General features: G+C 29.1%; 5 protein-coding genes across 5 annotated transcripts; 2 read left to right on the forward strand and 3 right to left on the reverse strand.

Moving 5' to 3' along the window:
* Positions 1-2,170: 2,170 nt before the first annotated feature.
* On the reverse strand, positions 2,171-6,309 carry LOC113388444 (tudor domain-containing protein 3-like). Its single transcript, XM_026625824.1, has 7 exons — positions 6,199-6,309; positions 6,033-6,117; positions 5,451-5,702; positions 4,155-4,296; positions 3,787-3,992; positions 2,656-3,552; positions 2,171-2,538 (listed from the first exon to the last, which is right to left on the reverse strand). The coding sequence occupies exons 1-7, from the start codon at positions 6,231-6,233 to the stop codon at positions 2,209-2,211; spliced, it is 1,947 nt and encodes a 648-aa protein (XP_026481609.1). The 5' UTR covers positions 6,234-6,309; the 3' UTR covers positions 2,171-2,208.
* A 463-nt stretch (positions 6,310-6,772) lies between these two features.
* LOC113363521 (BTB/POZ domain-containing protein KCTD5-like) lies at positions 6,773-7,693 on the forward strand. The gene is made up of 3 exons (XM_026606015.1): positions 6,773-7,016; positions 7,081-7,335; positions 7,405-7,693. Exons 1-3 carry the CDS (start codon positions 6,822-6,824, stop codon positions 7,597-7,599), a joined length of 645 nt encoding a protein of 214 aa, XP_026461800.1. The 5' UTR covers positions 6,773-6,821; the 3' UTR covers positions 7,600-7,693.
* A 1,447-nt stretch (positions 7,694-9,140) lies between these two features.
* On the forward strand, positions 9,141-10,967 carry LOC113363526 (transmembrane protein 256 homolog). The gene is made up of 3 exons (XM_026606018.1): positions 9,141-9,428; positions 9,500-9,775; positions 10,718-10,967. The coding sequence occupies exons 1-3, from the start codon at positions 9,342-9,344 to the stop codon at positions 10,859-10,861; spliced, it is 507 nt and encodes a 168-aa protein (XP_026461803.1). The 5' UTR covers positions 9,141-9,341; the 3' UTR covers positions 10,862-10,967.
* Positions 10,968-12,528: 1,561 nt separating this feature from the next.
* Positions 12,529-17,576, reverse strand: LOC113387126 (cysteine-rich protein 2-binding protein-like). Its single transcript, XM_026624834.1, has 12 exons — positions 17,157-17,576; positions 16,954-17,091; positions 16,042-16,190; positions 15,473-15,589; positions 15,316-15,440; positions 14,893-15,185; positions 14,622-14,819; positions 14,485-14,557; positions 14,155-14,304; positions 13,767-13,902; positions 12,790-12,971; positions 12,529-12,702 (listed from the first exon to the last, which is right to left on the reverse strand). The coding sequence occupies exons 1-12, from the start codon at positions 17,375-17,377 to the stop codon at positions 12,529-12,531; spliced, it is 1,956 nt and encodes a 651-aa protein (XP_026480619.1). The 5' UTR covers positions 17,378-17,576.
* Positions 17,577-19,679: 2,103 nt separating this feature from the next.
* On the reverse strand, positions 19,680-20,613 carry LOC113363451 (protein TIPIN homolog). The gene has a single exon (XM_026605951.1). It carries the CDS (start codon positions 20,558-20,560, stop codon positions 19,784-19,786), a length of 777 nt encoding a protein of 258 aa, XP_026461736.1. The 5' UTR covers positions 20,561-20,613; the 3' UTR covers positions 19,680-19,783.
* Positions 20,614-22,423: the final 1,810 nt, after the last annotated feature.

Consider the following 22,423-nt stretch of genomic DNA (forward strand, 5'->3'; position numbering starts at 1 on the left):
ACACCCCGTTAAAACCCAAAAAAATATGCCATGTACTGAGGGACACCCAACAAAACGTCAAAAAAAAAAACGACTACCAACATTCAGAGACAAAGACACTGTGTAATACACCCGAACTGTCATTCGCAAATGAAACGTCAAAATAACACATATAACCTCCATGAAAGAATTGCTTTCACAGTGTGAAATGTTCTTTGTTAGCGAATATTATTACGAAAAACGATAATTTTGTTTGATTAGGACATTAAAGAGTGTTTTAGATTAGTTATTGTAGTTACTCACACTATTTTCTATGTTTTAACTTTATTGTCAGTTTTATTTACATTTCTCATGGAATTAAGGCCAGGAATTTACACGCTTAGATATTAAATGAACATCAAAGTTCTTGATGTAAGCTCTGTTCATTAGAACACAACTTATTTATATTTTGTGTATATTTATAATCATATAATAAAATGAAGTCAAACATATGATATGTATTAAATTTTGATATTTTCAGTCTTTCGTTTTATCGAAATATATATCAACACTCAACTCACATATTTCAATAATATATATTATTCATATATCGCATTATTCATATATCGCATTTATAGTATAAATATAATAATGATATTTAGAATGTTCTAAAATAATGAGGTGTATCTCATACAAATTTTAACAATATTGCCATGAACAATACCAAACATAGTTAAAGAACAACATCTTTTCGGATAAACATTTTTATTAAAATGAAATATATACACATTATATTATTTACAATTTGACCTATGTTATAGAAAACATTAGATATTACAATGCAGGGATATTACAATGCACTTGGCATACATATCGATATAGTATATATGGTTTTAAAGGTTTTATAACAAAATTGACACGAATTGCTCTTTGTCATGCTGTCTCCTGAGGTGTCGATATAAAGAGCTACGAGCTGTAAACGTGGTTTTGCATTCACTACAAACAAAGTCCATGTTGGTTTATTGGATAAATTACAAATAAAATAGATATCGAGAATAAGGAGCAAAGTGACTAAATTGTATAAATTGTGAAATGAGTATGAACTAAAGGCTAGAGAATGAAAATAGAAAGTAATGTAAACGTAAGTAAAAAAGTACCTAAATAATATGGAAGCTAAGCTATTAACGAACCTAAATGTAAAAACTACTGAAATAATATGGAACCTAAGCTAGACCTAAATGTTAAAAGTACCTAAATAATATGGAACCTAAGGTAAAAAGTATTTAAATAATATGGAACCTAAGCTAGACCTAAATGTTAAAAATACCTAAATAATATGGCTAAGGTAGTAACGAACCTAAATGTAAAAACGACTTAAATAATATGAAACCTAAGCTAGACCTAAATGTTAAAAGTACCTAAATAATATGGAAGCTAAGCTAGTAACGAACCTAAATGTAAAAAGTACTAAGCTAGACCTAAATGTAAAAAGTAGCAAAATAATATGGAAGCAGCTAGACCTAAATGTGAAAAGAAGGTAAAGAAAGTGGAACCTAAGCTAGACCTTAATATAGAAAGTGAGATAATAACCCTCAAATAAAATAAACCTAATGAAGAAGTAAATTTGTTAATTTCAAAAAGCGCAGTAAGAAATATAAATGAAAAGAAACAGAACGAATTATAATAAAACATGTTAATGTAACAAAAATAATAATAAAAGCCTTACTTAAGAAGAAACGTGCACAAGCGAATCGATTGAGAGCACCAAAATAGTAACCGCAGAGGAAAGAACAATATAAAATTAATGAAATAAATGAAAGAATCATAAAGAAACGAAATGGAAAGGCATAACTGCAAACAAAATGAAATTAAAAACGCACAATCAGAATATACTTGAACAGAAAATGGCGGACACGACACGATACAACGCTACAAGAAAAAAATGAGATCGAGTCTTCAGACGCGTGGTAGAAGAATTGCACTAAATATTCCCCTAAATGATTTGCAGAAAGCAACACTGCTGAAATTTTGACAGGTTATGGGCAACACCGGAGCCAACTTCAGTGTGTATGGGTGTTCTGGCAATCGTAATTTTTTGTTATTTAATGACTCCTCAATAACCTATGTAAGTATTGTTAAAAAAAAAGTTTCCTTACAATATCCATTTACTTATATTTATATTATTTCACAAATATGTCATAATTCTCATTGCTATATATTATAAACACGTAACTCATCTTCAAACAAATATCATTTTCTTTGAGCAGGCGGTACATAAATATTAGGAACAAATCTATTTTTTTTCGCTCTATTTTCAATAGTTAAATTTTTAACTTTATTAACAATTTCGGATTCATCAATTCGTTGTTGATCCTTTTCAAGTGGTTTATTTTGATGATTGCTGACATTATTATCCAATTTGTTTCTCGAAGAATTATACTGTTTTCGATGAGAGTATTGATCGCGTGATTGCGTAACGGGCAAGCAATCGAATTTGCTTACTTCTTCAAAATTTCCATATTCCAGAAAACGAACCACACATGTATAATCAGAAAGTCCTGTGATTTCAGCATCATAGTACTGTAATAAATATTGTTATGTAATTTTTATGTTTACTTGGCTTTAAATATATACATGCACAGATGCATTCGTATATATCTCTATGTATGTCAACACAAAGATAAAAAGCATAAATACCTTTTTATCCTCCCAATACTTTGCTATACACCTATCGCCAATGCGCCACTTTCTATCTTTTACGTCAAATTTATCACAGAAACCATTTCCACCTGCTGTTTCGGTATGACTATTGCTATTCAAGTTATTACGAAAAATTCTTGTGTTGCATATTTTCTTTGGAAACTCTGGTACAGTTGATTTATTTACTTTCTCACTTTCACTACTTGCTAAATTAGATATCTCATGATTAATATCTTTGTTGCCAGATTGTTGAAAACTCTTTTTTTCTGGAAAAGAATTGTCGTCTCGTATATTTTTCTGAAATTTATTTCCGTATACTTTTTCCTTATTTTGAACATTCTTATTGCTTTGGCGGTCTCTGAAGGTATTATTTCTATCAGGGCTTTTATTTCTATTCATTTGTTTTGCATTTGCATTCACATTCAGATACTGATTTTTATCTCTCTGGTGATTTATATTATGGTATGATTTTTTCTCATGAATTGCTTTAGATTTATAATTGTCTATTGAATTTGCATTTTGATATGAATCATGTGTTTTATTCATAACCTTTTCAGATGTATTGCCATATCTTGCAGATGTATTTATTGAAGATGACGTACTATCTACAGCAATAGTTTTTTTACTTGATAAAGGTAAATCTTCAAAAAAGTCTGATAAAGATATCTTTCCTAAATTTGGTTTGAAATCTTTGACTTCTGTGTGTTTCTCAAACTTTTCCGACTTTACTGAGTGCTGATTAGCAGGATGCGAAAATTGCAGCTTTTTAAGGGCTTTATCAAAATTGTGCTTACACAATTTTAATGCATTTTCGGCTTCAAATTGTGAAAAACCTTTATCCATTAATCTTTGAACATTCATATCGACTAATGTTTTTTTACCACCTCCAAAATCCTAGAAATAAATTTTGTTAATTCTAATTTCTACCATGCATTTAGAAATTTTTGATAGCAGAAAGGTTCTGAATATATGAAATGATTTTACAACAGATTTATATTTCTATACTTTATAAGTTACTGGCAATTTATTAGTTTAAATTAGCAAAGACTATACATAAAGGGGCTATATTTTAAAACTCGTGACATAAAAAATAATTTTGTATATGATAAGCCCCACCCCCATATTTACCTTTTTTGGCTTTTTTTGATTGTCAATCAAGGCTTGTTTAATATTTTGTTGTAGTTGCGAATCAAATTCATCATTCTGGACCTTGTTATCTGCACAATTGAGAAGGTTTGTTGCTTTATGATTTTCTGGATTAGTAGTCTCACCACCATCAATAATATTTTTATCAAATGGAATCCATGGCGGATAACCAGCAACGTTTTTAGTACCTATATTTTCATAAATAAGTGATAATAATTTTCAAATAATAAGATAGTTTGTAAATATAAAATTTAAATCAAAAGATGATTTGTTATTAATGATTAGCAATTTGATTCGTAGTAACCAAAAATCTTTCATAGTTATTCATATTTGTTATACAGTAAACTTACCTTTAGTACATTTTTCAAGATTTTTCTCCACTTCCCATTTCTCGACCAGACTTGTAACTATTCCTCCAAGCACTTCTGTGTTTTCAGAATTTAATAATACATAGTTATGCATCAATTTCAAACTATTTCCTTTCAAAAACAACTGAAAAATAATAATTTCAAAAATATAAATTCAGAATTTTACATGTGTATATGTATTAAAAAACATATGAGCAATGCTTGAAGAAATGTGTATCAAACTTTGCAAATCTGCAAATATATATATATATATAATGTTGTACACCCCTGATATTACAAGTTGCTCACCACTGTCATAATATTAGATTTCTAACAAGTCCAGACTGAAATCTTAGAACCCCTGAGCTTTAGCTGATATTAACAATTCATATTAACTTTTCTCAGACTATTGCGTAGTAGCTGACATTAACATTCTCTCACGAAACCGGGAATCTACATCGACTAATCTCACCAAGATCATATTATCGACATTCCGCCTAGTTAACAATTCTCACCAAGGTCGTATGAATAACATTTTGTTTAATCAGCTAAATTCATTACTTTGTCCTTTTCGTTGCATAGAATATTCGAGACAAATCCCCACTACGTTTCAAAGGATTATGAAATAAGTCAGTCTTAATATGTCGGTCGCCGGGCAAACATTTCTCTTCCAATACCTCCGAGTTCCTTGTACTTAAAGTGAAATAAAGTGAAGTTATTGAAATAGTCTTTTATTTATCAAATCTCAAGAATTTTCAGCAAGTGAGTTTGCAGGAACTCCGGAAGGTCCAGAGCATCAACACCGATTTGCATATAGAGGCGCCAACAGCCTTTTCTGTTTATCAACGCGGTGCCCAACATTATTTGGTGGCAGCGGTGGGATGACTGCCAACAATATATATATATATTTGCAGATTTGCAAAGTTTGATACACATTTCTTCAAGCATTGCTCATATGTTTTTTAATACATATACACATGTAAAATTCTGAATTTATATTTTTGAAATTATTATTTTTCAGTATATATATATATATATATATATATATATATATATTATATATATTACAAAATCATTATTACAAAATTATATATATATATATAAAATTTACAAGGTGTATAAACATGTTTTTTTATTAAGGTGAACAACACCTCCAAACAAATTTTTCTATATGTTTTAAATTGTTTAAATTGTTTTACAAACCAAGTTATCTTTTAAGAATAACTGCATAAAAACTATAATCAAATATATAAAGTTATGCTGAACATTTTTACTATATAATAAAACTAATTATTTTACCTTTGTTCCAGGTGGTGTACTTAAACTCAGGCGAGGAATAAGTTTCATTTCTAAAGCAAAAAATGTGTTTTTTCCATCAGTTAATGTGAGTTTTAATAACCTAGGACTTTTATGTGAGTTTTGATCACTTTTTGGTGCTGATACATTCTTTAACTTCGTTATTTGCACAATTACATTTCCTTTAATAAAATCAGTTTTAGACTTTGATAAATCTGAACTTAAGGCACCACATCCAATTTTTTTCAGGTCAAACTGTTAATATAATATACAATAAGTAATTATGCACACAAACATGAATGTAATGACAAAAGTAACCAAAGTATGATATGTATATGCAATCATATAAATATATATGCTACTACATGCAAAATATTGATTGCCTTGGATTATTATTAATTTTAATTTAAAAAAAAAAATATTTGAGATATTATTAATCTGTTGTTGTACATGTATAGATGAAAATGAGCTAACATAAGTAATCGAAGATTTTGATACAATTTTATATAGTGCTCGTAAAGATTTTAATCATATACTCACACATAACTATTATTAAGCATAACCACATTCAAATCAAAAACTCACCTCCAAAGCTTTTTCTGATAAAATTTTCAGATCTGTTGAATTAGCATACTTCACCAGAATTTCGGTTCCCTCTTCGCTTAAGCACCTATGAAGATAAATGTTTCTATTTTTTACAAAAAAAACTCACTAGAAATTCATTCGCAATGAGAAAATATCTAATACTTACCATCCTTTTTCTTTTAATTTATTACACACATCCATTTCTATAGATCACTATTTTAGATCGATTCTTAAAATCAAGACATTAAAGTCAAATTAGAAATTTAGTAAACAATCGTCAAATGTCAAAAATATAATTATAACCTCATTTGGTATTGTTGACGTTGACCATATCTTTAAAAATTTAGAGCATGGGCTGCCAACCTTTTTCTGTATCGAATGTATAATTTATTTCAACATTTTATTTTGAAACCCATGAAACCTTTATAGTACTAAAATTATAGCAAATTTATACATTTAATAAAATGTACTATATATTGAGACTTTAAAATAAAAACCGTTTCAAAATAAAAAAAAATTCTTCATAATTATCTATAACTTCTTTTATCTATGTATCTATAACTTCTTTTATCTATGTCACCTTTCCTCCTTTTCCAAAACACTCTCAATTTACTCACTCAATTTGCGAATGAGTAAATTTTCAACATGCGAGTGAGCGATCTATATATAAGTATTTGTTTTTGCTATGAATTTTGTTTGGACTGAAGCTGAATATCCCCGCAGCAGTTTGTTTAGTCTATGGGTCACGTCTGTTCGATTTTAAATTGACAGTTTTGACAGAGTTCAAACATGGCGGAAAACGGTGGAGAAGAAGTAAAGTCTTGTGATAGAAAGTCGCATTTAACTAAAACGGGTAGCAAACAATGGGTAAAACTGAACGTCGGTGGAACTTGCTTTTTAACTACAAAGACCACATTATCTAGAGATCCGCATTCCTTTCTTGCAAGACTAATTCAAGAAGAAAGCGATTTAATATCAGATGTGGTAAAATTATATTGGTTATAAATTATTATGCTTCAAATTGAAACACATTTTATTTATAATGCAGGATGAAACTGGAGCCTACCTAATTGATAGGGACCCGATTTATTTTCATTCCGTTTTAAATTATTTAAGACATGGGAAGCTAGTTCTAAACAAAGACTTGGTAGAAGAGGGTGTTTTAGAAGAAGCCGAGTTTTACAACATTACAGATTTGATAAAATTAATCAAAGAACGAATTATTTTAAGAGATAACCAACCCATTCATGATAAAAAGCGGGTTTATAGAGTTCTGCAATTTCAAGAAAATGAACTTTCACAGGTTATTTTGGAATCTCTGTATCTTATTTTTTATTGTGAGATATTTATATTTATTTGAAATCTTGTACAGATGGTGTCTACAATGTCTGATGGATGGAGATTTGAGCAATTAATTAATATGGGTCCTCACTATAGTTACGGTTCAGAAGAACATGCTGAATTTTTGTGTGTTGTATCGAGGGAATGTGGCCTTACCGTAAATAGTAAAGAAACAGAACCAACTGATAGAGCTAAAGTGTTGCAGCAAAAAGGCTCCAGAATATGATTATTTTTATAGAATTGCGCATGTTTTCAGAATCTTAAGTGCATTATCCTTTTATATTACTCGTGAAACCTTGATATTGTTATTTTGATATTTGATGAAATTATTACAATTTCCTAGAATAAATAATGAATAAAAATGAATAAAAGTTTTATAATATCGTCAATGTTTTTTCCATGAAACCATATAACATAATATAATATTACCAAATACCAAATTAATATTTGTGTTTGACTAGTATTGATATGATTTTAGAAGATATTGAAAGTTTCAAAGTGTTCTGCTAAAAGAATCTTTAGAATTATATTTATAACCATTTTATAATTGTGATATTAAAAAATTTAATACCGCTCATAATGGGTTGTTTGACTGTTGATATGATCAGACTGAACAACTGACAGAAATAATTAAAAGAAGTATTCTACTAGTTTGTTTGTTGTTCGAGCAATAGACTGAGTATGTTACAAATTATAACTATATAATCTAAAAAAGGTACTAATTTTTTGTATAGATAGAATTTGCTTACACCAATTTATTTTTAATTTATATACATAATGAATAGATTATAGAGTGCTATTGAACCCTAAATCGTACACACAAGTAACAAAGATTCAAAATATTACAGCTATATTATAAAGCTATGTATAACTTTCTTTCTGCAGTTTTTTTTCCAGAAATCCGAGCCTTTCGTAAAAACGGTGAAAACAATTTTGTATAACTAACATTGCATGCAGACAAAAATGAGTAATCTGATTTTTGAAATGCCATGTTTATTAAAGTAAGAAAACTCAAATTAGTTAGAAACGATAATAACCATGGTTATTAGTTTATTTATCTATGTCTGAACCAATTCTGAGCCATTCCAGTCAAATTTAACGTTTTCTTATTGGATAAAGTAAAACTGCAGTTTTACTTTTTCCAATAAAAAAACTTTAAATTTGACTGGAATGGTTCAGACATAGATAAATAAACTCTAGGTGCTCTAGGCCAAATCAGTAAAATTCGCATTTTTTCGGTGATAACTCCCTAGCTCCTCATGAGTTTAAAATTTGAAATTTGAAAAGTTTACTGAATTAGTTTAGATATTAACTTAGAAGAAATCTGATGATTATTGTACATAGATAAAAAAGTGAATCTCATAAGAATTTTCAATTTATTTATTCATTTCCGAAAGAAAAAACATTCTTCTTAGGAGATCCGATTAGCAAATCTTATGTTAAGAAATAGCAGCATAAAAATTAGTTTTCTTTTGGAAATAATAAAGGTATTTAGTATATTTAAGTAACAAAATAGAAAAATATTCATAAATGATGGCTTTGCATGATGGCCAAAATACGATTTTTTTTTTTTAAATATTGTGTGATTAACGATTGTTGTGTTTTTATTTATTTATGGTTGGTTGTGCTGTGTTGTTGTTTGTTCTTCAAAGAATAACTAACGGTGAACCGGTGATCTTCTTTTACCTATGGGTGAACCATCGGTGATCGGTGCACATCGGTGAACAAACGCAACTCGTGGTCTTCCCTTGCATCAGTTTTATCTATGGTTTGCAATGAGAAATGGAGAAATGTCTCGAGAGAGGGATCTATATTTGTAATTCTTTTATCTATGCCTGTCATCTTTTTCTATTATTATTGTGTCTAGACTAGGGCTGCAATTGTGTCGAAATAAACAAAGGATACAAGTTAGTAAAAACTGTTTTACATATTTTTATTTTTCCGTCATTTTTACTTCAATTATTAGGCATGTATCAATTAGTTAATGATACATTATCGTATGTGATATTCACAAATCCTATATCAAGTACTTTAATAGATGTAGCAAGAAAAACGGTTTGTGTTACTGAAAAATAGAATTCAAATTATTCGATAATTTTATTTAAATAATATACTAAATGCCATAGGGATACGTAAAGCCAAAAGCACAAGTGCCGGTTAAGACTATACAAACAATGCAACCTTTGTGGAACCTCATTGGAAATTCTAGATATATAATTCGAGTGGCAGGAATTTGTGGAGCAAGTGCTGTAATACTTGGAGCATATGGTTCTCATAAGCATTACCCTGAAGTAGATTCTGGACAAAAAGATTTAAGAAAAATTTATGAAACTGCAAACCGATTTCATTTTATTCATACATTAGCATTGTTGGGAACTCCACTTTGTAGATATTCTAAATTGGTAAGTATATTTTGGATTTTACGATAAATGTCATGATATCTAGCTTATTAAATTATATGCTACTAAGCATTTTTTTAGTAATATGTAACTTACTAACATTTTGCTACAGATCAAATTTTTTCAAACATGATCTTATTCTTCAGCGTTTGTATTATGTGGAATGATTGGCAATATTTATCTGAAATTACCAAAGAGTTGCATTAGATCACTATCGAAAAATTTGATACGATTTAGGAATTTGTAAAAAACTCATTGTCAATGTTAATAAAAACAATTGACAAATTTGTGTTCAGTGATACTTTTGTTGTGAGATTTCAATCGTCAAGAAAGTGTCTTATAAGGTTAAATATTGGAAGTATATGGACTCAAGCCCCAGACTATTTGAATTCAGTTAGCCTATAACTCTACTTATCACTTTGGGAGAATTTCTATATAAACTAAACTACTATAAACCCTATTCATTATTTTTAATAGTTGAGCCTCATTTAAGTTAACTTGAACATAAGCTGAATTAAAGTATGTATTTTAATTGAAATTTTTTATAATTATTGACAAGTAATAATAATAATAAGTAATAATGTACTTATTATGCACATAAAAGTACTCTTTCATTTGATGATTACTTGAAAGAAGTGTGGTTTCAACTTTGTTTCTTATATGTGTACATTGCAGATTTTTTTCTAATTTCTGATACAAAACATTGCAACATTTGTAGATATGGAAATGGTTTTTCATGTGAAAGATTGAGGCTAAGTAAATTAAAATATTTGGTTTATATTCCTTTTTTTTTTCATTATCATTTTACAAATAGTCAATCAGAATATAGTATGATTCTATCAAAATATGGGCTGATTAATGATTCATATTCAAAGCATGTTTTTAGCAGTGTAATCTAGAAGTTCTACATGAGCTTTTTTTCAAAGTTATCACCTCTTTTTTCAGAGCGCTACTTTTTTCTCAATGGGAATGTTATTATTCTGCGGCACATGCTACTATCGTGCTTTTTCTGGAGAACATAAATTTAGTCAACTAGCGCCTGCAGGGGGAGTTTGTCTTATTTTGGGTTGGCTAGTTATGGTTATCTGAATACTAAAATACAGAATGATTTATTGATCTATATATATTATCCTTGTTACATAATAATTTTTAAATTTTATTATAACTGTAATACAAAATAAATAAAAAAGTATAACTGAACTGAATTATTTGTCATTATGCCTATGATGCATATTACATTGTTTTGTATTTTTAAATTACAAATTTGCCGTGCCGATCAACGATTTTTTGTCAGTTTGAATATCGGCATTATGCGCCGCAAAATATTCGCAAGAGTCATATAATGTTTAAATTAATAACACTGATTTTAAATTGGTCAAAAAAAAAACAATATAATAATAAAAAACTATAACAATATATATAAAAAAAAAAAAACAAGAAAAAAGTTAAGAACAAAATAATAAAAGTATATATGTACATTGAACGTTACACAATTTTTTTTTTAATATATTAGCCTCACAATATCTGCATATGTAGCAAGTTTCTTTCAATTGCTAATATTATATTCCCTCGACGCTTGGAGTCATTCTTAATCGATTAAGCCCAAATTTGGTAAAAGTGAGTGTGTGGCATGTGAGCCGACGTTTTACCTTTTGTCAACGTTTTCTCTGAACCGAATCGATAAGCACTAGCGACAATCAGTAGAGCCGATTTTTTCTTCAAATTAGTAAAAAAGTTCAATTTTGTTTGTCACCGTTTTAGCCTAAATTCGTGAAACGGTTTTGAAAAATCAAAATTCATTCAAATATTAATTGGGAAATGTGCTAATTAGATTTTGTCAAAAATCGGTCGGGTCGTTACTTCGTAAATGTTAAAAAAAAATTGTGACTTCTATGGCGATAAGGTTTCTGCTCAGGATGAACTTTCTAGAATAATAACGCTTACAACAAATGGTATAATAAAATATTTATTATAATATCATTATTTATTATAAAATGCAAAGTTTTTATTACTTGGGCGCGCAAATTGCAATTTACGCATAAAAAACGTTTAAAAACGAAAAATGAAACAAATAAATTTTATAAAAAATGAAGAATTTCAGTTCAATAAAATAAAATCATAAGTGACCAAAAAATGTTTTCGTCATCAAAGTGTTTTTACTTGTTTGCATGCCTGAGAAGGTGAATATTGGAATGGTGATAAAGTTAATAATCAAAACCCCCTTAAAGGTATGTTTCACCTATAGTTTAGAAAAAATGGGGTAGGTGCAACATATATTTTCAATAATTTATTAAATATCTGCTAAAATATTTTGAAAAATAATTTTAAAGATAATGAAATACTAGTCTCACTTATTTTAATTTATAAGCAATATACAATAGGACAGCTTTTCAGGGACATAATCGATAACAATTATGATTTTTATAGAATTATAAACAAAATGTTGGAAAAAAGTAATACTCCAAAAGTATTGTGACGTTCATGCATATATGAGTAAGTATGTACTTAACCTGCATAAATATTCTTTTTTCATAAATCTCGTCAACTATATGATCATAACACCTAGAAAACCTGGATTGAATGGGTTCGGACTCGATTTGAATTGGCTCTAGTGGAGAATAACAACCAAATGCCATTGGTCGAATTCTTATAGGTAAAAACTACGAATTTACTAGGATTGATAGTCATTCCAGGTACGTACCACTCAATAAAATAAAATAACATATATTTCTAATATTTTCAATTTATTTTAATAACTAGCGAGATAATCTTAAATACAATGCATGCTTACATTCTTTGGACGTTGCATGCATATATTTATCATAAAAATCCAGTATAAATTCTTCAACTTTAAAACCAAATTTCTGATATAATATTAATGCAGGGTTTGTCGCAGACACATGCAATGTTATGTCTTTGCCAATACACGTCTGGAAAGATATACATTTCCATATTACAAAGCAAATCTGTTTTCTCTTTTCGTATTACAACAAAATATTAATAAAATCAATATTTACCTGTATCAAGTGGTATAACATGAACGATCCTATTCCACATTTTTGCCAATTTGGTCTCGTCCAAAGAAATGATATATAAGCTTCATTGTGATTAGCATCTGGTACTAGAAGTGCAAATCCAACAACGAGTTTCTTGTACAAGGCTACAACTGTATAATCAGGATATTGAAGTACATCACTGACTAAAATTTAGAAGCAATATATCAATAATTATAGTATTGCATAAAAATTCGAAGTGCATATGTACACATATAAAGTATATATAAATTTGGTTTTGATTTCATACAGTGGTACCCCGACTTACGAGCCTCACATACAAGTGTTTTGAGCGCCGCCAAAGGAGCGGTTTGTTTGCTTCGACATACGAGCAAAGTTCGATATACGAGTTTTAAGCGTGTAAGAGTTCTCTCAAATGTGAATGACATAATGAAATTATAAAAAATTTCGTCAGTTGCAACAATGATTTTCCTACCATAGAAAATTTTGGCTGTTTTATGATAGTTCATTATTTCAATAGTAGTCATTAGTTAGACATTTCAATTATATATTGATCTTAATTGTGTAGTAACGATTTACCCATGCAAATATATTGAAAATTATTTCAATGTTTGAAATTGTAACTATACATTAATACTGATTTTTCAATTATATATGTTGAGTTCGCGTTTTTTCATTTTGTACATTTACAAAATATTAATTTTATAACCACGGGTTATAACAGTAGAAGTTGATAAAGAATGAATCTCAAGATAAGAACCTTAAATGAATTTAAAGAGTTGTTCAACAAAACCTATGTCCACATTTCCCACAATATCATAAACGGAGAGAAAAAAAAATTAAATTATTAAACAGTAAACTTATTCGGCATACCAAGCATGGTTATAGAACGAATTAAACTCATATATCGGGATACCACTATATTAAATATTACTTTAGGGAATGTAATTGAACTTATTATTCTAAATTTTAATAAGTACCATCTATTCCAGGCCAATAGAAATGTTCACAAAGGCTATTTATGACTGCAATATGATGTGGTCGAACATAACAATAATCAATCGGAGCTCTTTTCCCTTGCTCTTTGTTCACTTTCATTTTAATTTCATTCATTAGCTAAAATAAAATTATAAGTTACACTCTGTAGTTTGTAATTATTGATTTTCTGTATGATAGGTAACTGAAATTGCAAAAAACCTTTTGTTTTGCATCCCTTAAAATTGATCAAAATTTTCACTGGAGAGTTAGAGTGATTTTCTGAATGCATCTAAAGAGTTTTATTTATTTACCGGCATAATACCCAAAATTTACAAAAAGAATATGAATAATTATAGATGTGGTTATGTTTTTGCAAATTAATTGACTTACCTTTATCCATGGTGAAATAGTTTCATAATCTCGTCTAACAAATGGTTTAAGTTCCTTGTTCGTATAAGGCGATACAAAACAACTCCACAAACTCATTCCTGTCAAACGAGTGGCAAAGGAAATATTATCAATAACTGGTGTAGATACAACCTTAGAAGAAATAATTATTTATTATAAAACAAATAATAGTGCAAATATAATGCAATATATACAAATAAATAAATAAATATCAATATTTATTTCAAAGATCTTTTGAAAGTTTCTCAAATATTGTTTTTTAAAATTTTGAAATTGAAGAGATAAAAAGAAAAGTTTAGCCAGACTACTCACCTGAAACTTATCCAGAATATTAATTTTTCCAGCAGAATCATTACTTTTGTTTATATGTTGCCCTGATACAAGCCTATAAAATATGTACCAAAATATATATTCTGCTATTCAAACATTGTCATGAAATAAAGTAATACCTATCCAAATTGAAATCAATATTTAATTTTCTTAACTCCTTTCGAACCTTGAGTTTACAGTGGAGTCTTCTAATTTCACATAATTTTGCTTTATCAATATGCTTTGATATATTTGGGTCATCATTTAAAATTTTCAGATAATGCTTTAATTTTGCATAGAGCTCATGTTCCTGGTATTCAGTTAATGATTGAATATTTCTGTAATGAGTATAAACTGTAATTGAAAATATAAACATTAATATTTGATTATTAATGCATTTATATAACTCACTTGTATGAAATGTTCGGACTCGAATTGCTCCAAGGTCTAATTTTTGGCTTAATGTTAACATTAAATAGACTTTTGATGGGTGCAAGTTCTGCAACATCTACTTTATCCGAATTAAACTCTTGTTTACACACAGGTATCACAGACTTATCGCTCTTATGAATATTCAATAAATTGCTTGAAAATAATTTCCAATTGAACTGGTCATCTGATTCCAGTATTGAGTTTACATGACCATCATCAATGTTTACATCAAAAAGTTCACTTGGATCAAGATAAGATTTCTCTGAATAAACCTGAATGAATATTTTTATTAACAAGATGTAATAAATAATATAATTTGTATATTTTTATTTGTAGCCTCTTACAGAATTTGCATGCATGCTTGTATTTGCATGTTTATTTTATGATGAATAAAATACTCACATCATCCATAAAGTTATTGCTATCATCACTTTGCAAATGCATCATTTTATACGGATGAAGTTCATCATCTGATGAAGTATCATTTTCGTACTTGTCCACATCTTTAAAAAACTGGCTTCTCAAACCATTAATATATTTCTGAAATTTTCATGCTGTTCTATGAGTCCATAATCCTTTAATAATTGGAGCACTATAAATTCATCTTTTGCCATTAATGAATCTTTGTCCTTAAATTTATTCCTCACGTTATTCCTAACAGATATCACATCAGCATCTATAGTTATTATACATTTCAGTTGTAGCAAGTATATTTTTAAAGTGTTTTCATATACATATGTCCAGAAAGTAATTATTTTTAGTGGAAAAAACATTGAAGCTGTATTATATTTGAAAAAAAATATAGACAATTTTAAACTCTTTCCTCTAAATGCAGGAACAAAATTAGCAATTAAAGAACAAAAATAGCAGTATTTTGTTCATATATTCATTTTTTTTGTAATAGGTAAAAATACCACTCAAGATGAAAAGAAATTAATTAAAGAAAATATGAGTTAATTCTGGCTTTATATTTAGAAATAATTTATGTTACGTAACTGGCAATCAACACAGAAATAAAAAAACATAATTAGTTTCTAAACAATACAAGAACAGTATATTGGGTTCTACAAATCGGACTTATGATATTGCTATTGCAGAATATACAAGGAATTATAAAATGATACTTACAAAGCATTGAATAAACGCCCGGTAGAAGGTCATGAGATAATTTCCACCAGCCATTATCATTCAAATCACTAGTTCCAGATAGGAAAAATGATGGACTATTGTGTGATAATATACCAGCAATAGTACCTAACCAGTTTTTACGACGTTTCCTTTAAAAGAATAATTTACATTGCATTACATTGTAAAAGGAAACATACTAAATTGGCTTACTTAAAGATGAAACTTACTTAGATATATATATATATATATATATATATATATATACAGTGGCGTCGGAACCGCGTGGGCTTGAGCCCACCCATAAATTTTGATGGGTGGGCTCAGCAACATCTACTTTATCCGAATTAAACTCTTGTCAGAAAAAAAAAATGAGACCACTGGCTGTCTATGTAAAAAAAAAAAAAAAAAAAAACGAGCGCACCCATCGAAAATTTGGTTCCGACGCCACTGTATATATATATATATATATATATATATATATATATATATATTGTTATACGATTTGATGTTGAGAAATATGAGTAAGTTCTTCAAGGGCAAAACATCAAAGGGCAAAGATTTAGAAGTTAATCTTTAATTTTTTCCAAACGTTTCGACATAGGATTTTAAGTCATCATCAGTGGATATAAATATGGTCTTACATCAGTAACTAGTACAAGGCACATAATTTTGCACTATCATATAAACACTAACTTGTTTTTTTGTTTTTGTTGAAAAGAGCATAGCAAAGTATTTGTGAAATATAATATATTTTGCAGGGAAAAAGTAGTTAATGTGTATGACTCTGATGCGAGAATTTTATATGATGTATTGACCTTGAAGAACTTACTCATATATATATATATATATATATATATATATATATATATATATATATATATATATATGTATATACATATATTGCTTACTTACAAGTTTTGTGAAAATAGATTTTGCCAGTTACGATCAATGAAACTTATTATATGTGTTTTCCAATGAAAATATCCTTGGTTGCTGATTCCGGAAGATTTGCAAGACATATCATGTAAAGCAAGGACTATTGCCATAAACCTAAAATTAACTTAATTGAATAACTAATATTTATTATCTGCATTTCATAAAGCATTCTTGAATACCAGGAGATTTTATCTCTTATTATAATATCTTCTCCCGCAGAACATTCTGAACAAGTATAGACAAAGAAAATATCACCTGCTATCCCGCTTTCAAACAAACGACTAGGTATGCATTTAACATGAGCAAAATCTTGGCATACCTTACATTTTAAATAAGTGTCGTTAAAAGCGTTTAACTTAGCTGTACATTTTTTACAAGTCTGCGCAAATTTAGAAGCCATTCTGAATTTTAAGGTTGTAAACTTAAGAGGCTGGTTGAATTAAATTTATATATTTTATAAAATTAGTTTTATGTAATTTTCCTGGAGAGATCGCTTTCTATTTCTTGTTTTCTGTCGTTAGTCACCATTGATATATAATTATAAATAATATTTACAGTAATATGTTCAACGTAAAACAGAAATGTAAACGAAATGTCATTTTTTGTTGTTTTGTTATGTTATGCACGTGTAGCAGCAGAGTTTAGCACCATTTGATAGGGTTTAAATACTATATATTCTAGGCTCTCCTTTAGCGGATTTTTAAGTGAAACTTGACGACTCATTGGTGAGTTTCAATTCCTAGACAATATTAGAATACCATTAGAATACCGTGTGCTCTAGCAAATATTTGTTTTGGTCTAACACGTGCATTTTTAGGTTACTGGAAAATTGTTATAGTTTTTACATCATTTGCTCATCATAGATCTTTTGTTTGTTTAAAATAACAGAAGTAAGAATAATGAAATTCAAAATTAAAATTTTGTTTGTTAAAATGTATTATATTTACAGTCAGGATGGATAGTATTTTAAGAATATAGCCTTCGACTATGTGAAAAAAGTTAAGGAGAAGAGAGGTGTTTGTCTCGACACCGTCTCCGTTAAAGTGAAATTGCACGTAAAAGGATATAAATAAAGCAGAAAAATATGGAATGGTTTAGCAAATAAATTATTTATTTGTTGTAGCTTGATGAAAATCATACGCTTTCAGCACATGCTGTGCCCAACTTGGAAAACAATGCAAGCACATATGTGCACTTATTCTATTTTTGAATACAACAAGAAGCGCTACAAAAACTAGGTTTGCACAAGGTTGGGGCCAGCCATCAGTTGGTTGGTATTTTTACCTTGAATATCTTTGCCTACGTGCAAAAGTTACTTAACTGCCCTTATAGAAAGTACCCCAGTAAACACTACTTGTTGCCGCAATACTTGTGTAGAGGAGCTGTGGATTCAAACAAAGATGCGGATTCAAAAAAAAAAAGAAAACTGATGGCTGTGCAGGTATTCTAGTTGATCTTCTTATTTTCATGGAAGAGCAAGATTCATTTTTTCTGGGTTTGGATAAAATTTTGAACTGTGGCCATAAGAAATTTTATGATATGCATATTGTTTTGTCAGCTAAACAAGTATTAGACCTTTCTGTTAGCAATTTGTCGCAGAATGAATCTCATATTTGGCATGATGTCATGATTTACAGAATTTCTGGAAGTCAAAAAGCACATGCTATTAATATATGAAAAACTAGGAGTATTGAATCTCTAATTAATGATTTTTTAAATTCCAAAGATCTTACTGGCCAACTAAAAGTAAATATGCAATATGTTTGAATCAAAAGCCTTAGAAGAGTATGAAAAATTGTCGAAATCCAAGACTGCGAGAACAGGCCTTTTGGTTTCACTAAGTGGCTGTGCTATTCTCCAGATGGATTTGTGATTGACGGTTTTTTAGCAAAGAAATTATTGGAAGTAAAATGTACAATATCCTTCAAAAATAAGCCGTTTGTGAGTGATTGTGAGTGAGGGTGGTACAATTAATGTACTACCCTCACCTCGAACACATCAATGGAAATTTAAAGTTGAGCACTGGAATCCATGCCAAACATTTGTGCGGTCCAAATATTTATTTATTTGGCCATCTGCAGGTATGTTCTATTTTATCATCACATATTAAATATATTGCTTGCAATTGAATAAATTATGATTTTAGGAGGCTATTATGTGGCTATATACATGGATGAAGAGCTTTTGCAAAATCTAGATTTTCAGCTGATAACAAAACTGGAATTATTTTATTTTGAGCAGTATTTGCCAATAATGGTAGAAAGAGCATCAACAGATTGGTAATTATTTATGATTTTGTATTACTTAAATGTAAAAAATAAAATGCCTTTTAAGATTTTCATTATATCTCACTTTTTAATACCACGTTAATACGCTATTCAATTAAAAATCCTGAATGTTATATTATGTTCAAGCATGATAATATTATTACAAAAGTAATATTAATGTAATATTATTATAAAAGTTTTGTTTTCAAATTAAATCAAATCATTGTCAAACCTATTAAACAGCGTTGAAAAATCTCATCTTATTCTATTCAATACACTTTGTTATATTATAGTGATTCTTTTATAATAGTGATATTGCAGTGCAATATTAAGATGAGTAGGATTTTATGTATAAATGTGCATATTTTGCATGATTTTTCAATCGATCATTATCTTAAAAAAAGCTATCTAAAAATTATAACAATTATAGGCTTTATAAAATTTATTACCGGCAAAAAATTCGATACAGATGCCCAAGCTTTGTATAAACAGTGTAAAACAGAAATATTTTAAAACTAATGAAATAACTAATATAAATATCACATTACAATATTATTTGCTTTGGCCTTTTGCATCAACATTTCTCGTGCTTTTTGTCGATTTAATGCAATTATGTTTTTCTGCTCTTCAGTCAATGTCTGAATATTATCTGCTGGAACATTGCGCTCTGTATGATTTGGTGTGGAAGTAGGTTTAGGTGAACTTCCAAATAAACTACTTGAAGGAGAATTAATTAATGCATCAAATGTAGCTTCATTATGAAAAGTATCTCTGCTTTTGGCTAATGTTATTTGTTCGTTTAAAAATTCATCCATCTCATCTAGAGGAGTGGCCAATACATCGTTTTGTTCATCGAGTATAAGTTCTAAGTTTTCTTTTTCATCTGCTTCTGGTTGCAATGTATTAAGGCGGTACATATTCATGTAAGACATAATAACTCTCTGCTTACCCAATCGTTCAATACGTTCCAAGCAATCATCAAACTGATATTTTGGAAATAAGCGATGTGCCCAAAGTTCTAGTTTTATCATTACTTTATTTAGATCATCTTTCTCATGGTGTTTACCCTTAAATTTGAAGTGTTCAAAATGCTTATCTATTGAGATAATACCTTTAGGACCACTTAATCTTTGAGCATTCAGTTTTGGCAAAGGCGCCCTTGCTACACGTTTTTTAACCTCAACCTTTCTACTTGTTGATTCTTCGGAAGCTTCATTATTTTCCTCAGATTCAGGTATTTCATCAAGATTATCATCTATGTTTCTATTAAAAATATCATCTCCCAAAAAATCTTCAATTTCTTCTACTTGCGACATTATTTTTGACACTTGGGAAACTACAATTCGGTTGTAAACTTTAACTTAAACAACAAACTTTAATTCGGTTACTAATTTGACATTTCATAAAACAATACTCGTTTGGTGTGAAGTTACCGTTACAACCGATTGAGTTCAAACATGGCGCCAAACATTTTTACGGTGACATTTAATCATAACAATTATTAATATTCTGTTTCCATATTTGTGTATAATTTGTATTTTTTTCTGTTTTCTGCCTACTAATATTGTAAATCTACTTATGATGACATAGTATTTTATGTCAAAACGGCTGGAATAATAAAGATATTTTATATAAAGTATCTTTAATAGGTAAATTCTCTTTTTTGCTTAATGTTATATTCATATGTTTATCTTGAGATACTTTTGTTCGACATCGAAACATATTTAATTATTTAAGGCAACGCGTCGAAATAAAATATATATTTATATATATATATATATATAAATATATACTAGGGGGGTATACTTTATTATATATACTAGGGCGGGTGGGTTTAAAAGTCGCTTAGGCATATATAATTTTCGGATACTAGGGATCAAAATAAGATACTTTGCTGAAGAAACCATACCTTTAAAATGAATTCTAATGTCCCGTGCATTGACCCAAAGATAGGGATTGAATTTTGAAAATTTAGAGTGCTCCAATCGCGTCCAAATTTATAACAAACCACAACTAACTTTGGAAGGCCGATCCACCCATACCTATGGTTTACCACCTGGAACCTCCCCTTAGAGGTCTCCCATACAAATATTGCAAAAAATCATAGTGTTTGATATTTTACTCAGCAAAAGATGTTTTTTTAAACATTTTTTTAGATATTAATTCAAACACACACAAAAAACATTTTTACAAAAAAAAAATATTAAAATTGTTCTTTGTTTCAATTTTCCAATGCATTTTGCCTTTGCGCTTCTATGCTAGCTTAGAGCCGTACAAAATTTTCCAGACTTGAAACTAAAAGAGACTTCAAACAATAGTTTGAGTTTTACATAGTTTTATTTACATATCTTATGATTAAATAAATTTATAATAAAAATAAATCGCAGATTTTTGTCATGTTGAAGTACCCAAAATGATGCAACTTCTCTAAAGGGAGGTCCCAGAGGGTGAACCATGGGCATGGGTAGATCGGCCTTTTAAAGTTACTGGGTGTCGGTCATACATTCGGACATTATTGAGGCGCTCTAAATGAGCCAAAACAGGATTTTTTAAAATTTGACCCAATCTTTGGGGTGAATGCACGGGACATAAGAATTCATTTTAGAGATATAGTTTCTTCGGTAAAGTATCTTATTAGTATACGAAAATCATATGTGCCTATGTGACTTTTTTTACCCATACGAATCAACCGCCCTAATATATACTCTTCTTTTATCTGTATATATAGGATTGAATAGAATAGATTAGAACTTTTTTAAAATTCAATAATTACAATTTAGGTCATTTATAATACATAATTATACTATAAATTCATTTATAAAATAATAAGGATTATTTAGTAAATAATTTTTAACAATATTTTTAGAAGTGTTTCTGGTTTTGCATCTCCATCCATCAGGTGGCCTATTATATTATAGATGTATATATATATATATATATATATATGTGTGTGTGTGTGTCTCTGGGTGAGTGGGTGCAAAGCAGTCGATCTAGGGAATCTGAAAAAAATTCAATCGCGTTAACCAGGCCGCTCATACCTCTCACACTTCTTATATCATTCCAGGAATTTCAGCCCCCTTCTCAAAAGGACTATATATACTGACCCGGCCACGTCTTGCTATAGAATATTATAATAGGTTGAATGCATTATTGCCTATCTTTCTAATGCAATCAAATTA

This window comes from Ctenocephalides felis, unplaced genomic scaffold (assembly GCF_003426905.1).
Source record: "Ctenocephalides felis isolate EL2017-DRISC unplaced genomic scaffold, ASM342690v1 CF-g0.4_SCAFFOLD_00845, whole genome shotgun sequence".
Classification (NCBI taxonomy): Eukaryota; Metazoa; Arthropoda; class Insecta; order Siphonaptera; family Pulicidae; genus Ctenocephalides; species Ctenocephalides felis.

Coding starts and splice junctions, on each gene's coding strand:
- LOC113388444 (XM_026625824.1), bottom strand. CDS start 6,233: ATGGATGTGTGTAATAAATTAAAAGAAAAAGGATG. Junction 6,118..6,198: donor AAATTAAAAGAAAAAGGATG/GTAAGTATTAGA, acceptor TTATCTTCATAG/GTGCTTAAGCGAAGAGGGAA. Junction 5,703..6,032: donor TATCAGAAAAAGCTTTGGAG/GTGAGTTTTTGA, acceptor TTATATTAACAG/TTTGACCTGAAAAAAATTGG.
- LOC113363521 (XM_026606015.1), top strand. CDS start 6,822: ATGGCGGAAAACGGTGGAGAAGAAGTAAAGTCTTGTGATAGAAAGTCG. Junction 7,017..7,080: donor GCGATTTAATATCAGATGTG/GTAAAATTATAT, acceptor TTTATAATGCAG/GATGAAACTGGAGCCTACCT. Junction 7,336..7,404: donor AAGAAAATGAACTTTCACAG/GTTATTTTGGAA, acceptor AATCTTGTACAG/ATGGTGTCTACAATGTCTGA.
- LOC113363526 (XM_026606018.1), top strand. CDS start 9,342: ATGTATCAATTAGTTAATGATACATTATCGTATGTGATATTCACAAAT. Junction 9,429..9,499: donor TAGATGTAGCAAGAAAAACG/GTTTGTGTTACT, acceptor TAAATGCCATAG/GGATACGTAAAGCCAAAAGC. Junction 9,776..10,717: donor TTTGTAGATATTCTAAATTG/GTAAGTATATTT, acceptor CTCTTTTTTCAG/AGCGCTACTTTTTTCTCAAT.
- LOC113387126 (XM_026624834.1), bottom strand. CDS start 17,377: ATGGCTTCTAAATTTGCGCAGACTTGTAAAAAATGTACAGCTAAGTTA. Junction 17,092..17,156: donor ATAAGAGATAAAATCTCCTG/GTATTCAAGAAT, acceptor AGTTAATTTTAG/GTTTATGGCAATAGTCCTTG. Junction 16,191..16,953: donor AATCTATTTTCACAAAACTT/GTAAGTAAGCAA, acceptor ATTCTTTTAAAG/GAAACGTCGTAAAAACTGGT.
- LOC113363451 (XM_026605951.1), bottom strand. CDS start 20,560: ATGTCGCAAGTAGAAGAAATTGAAGATTTTTTGGGAGATGATATTTTT.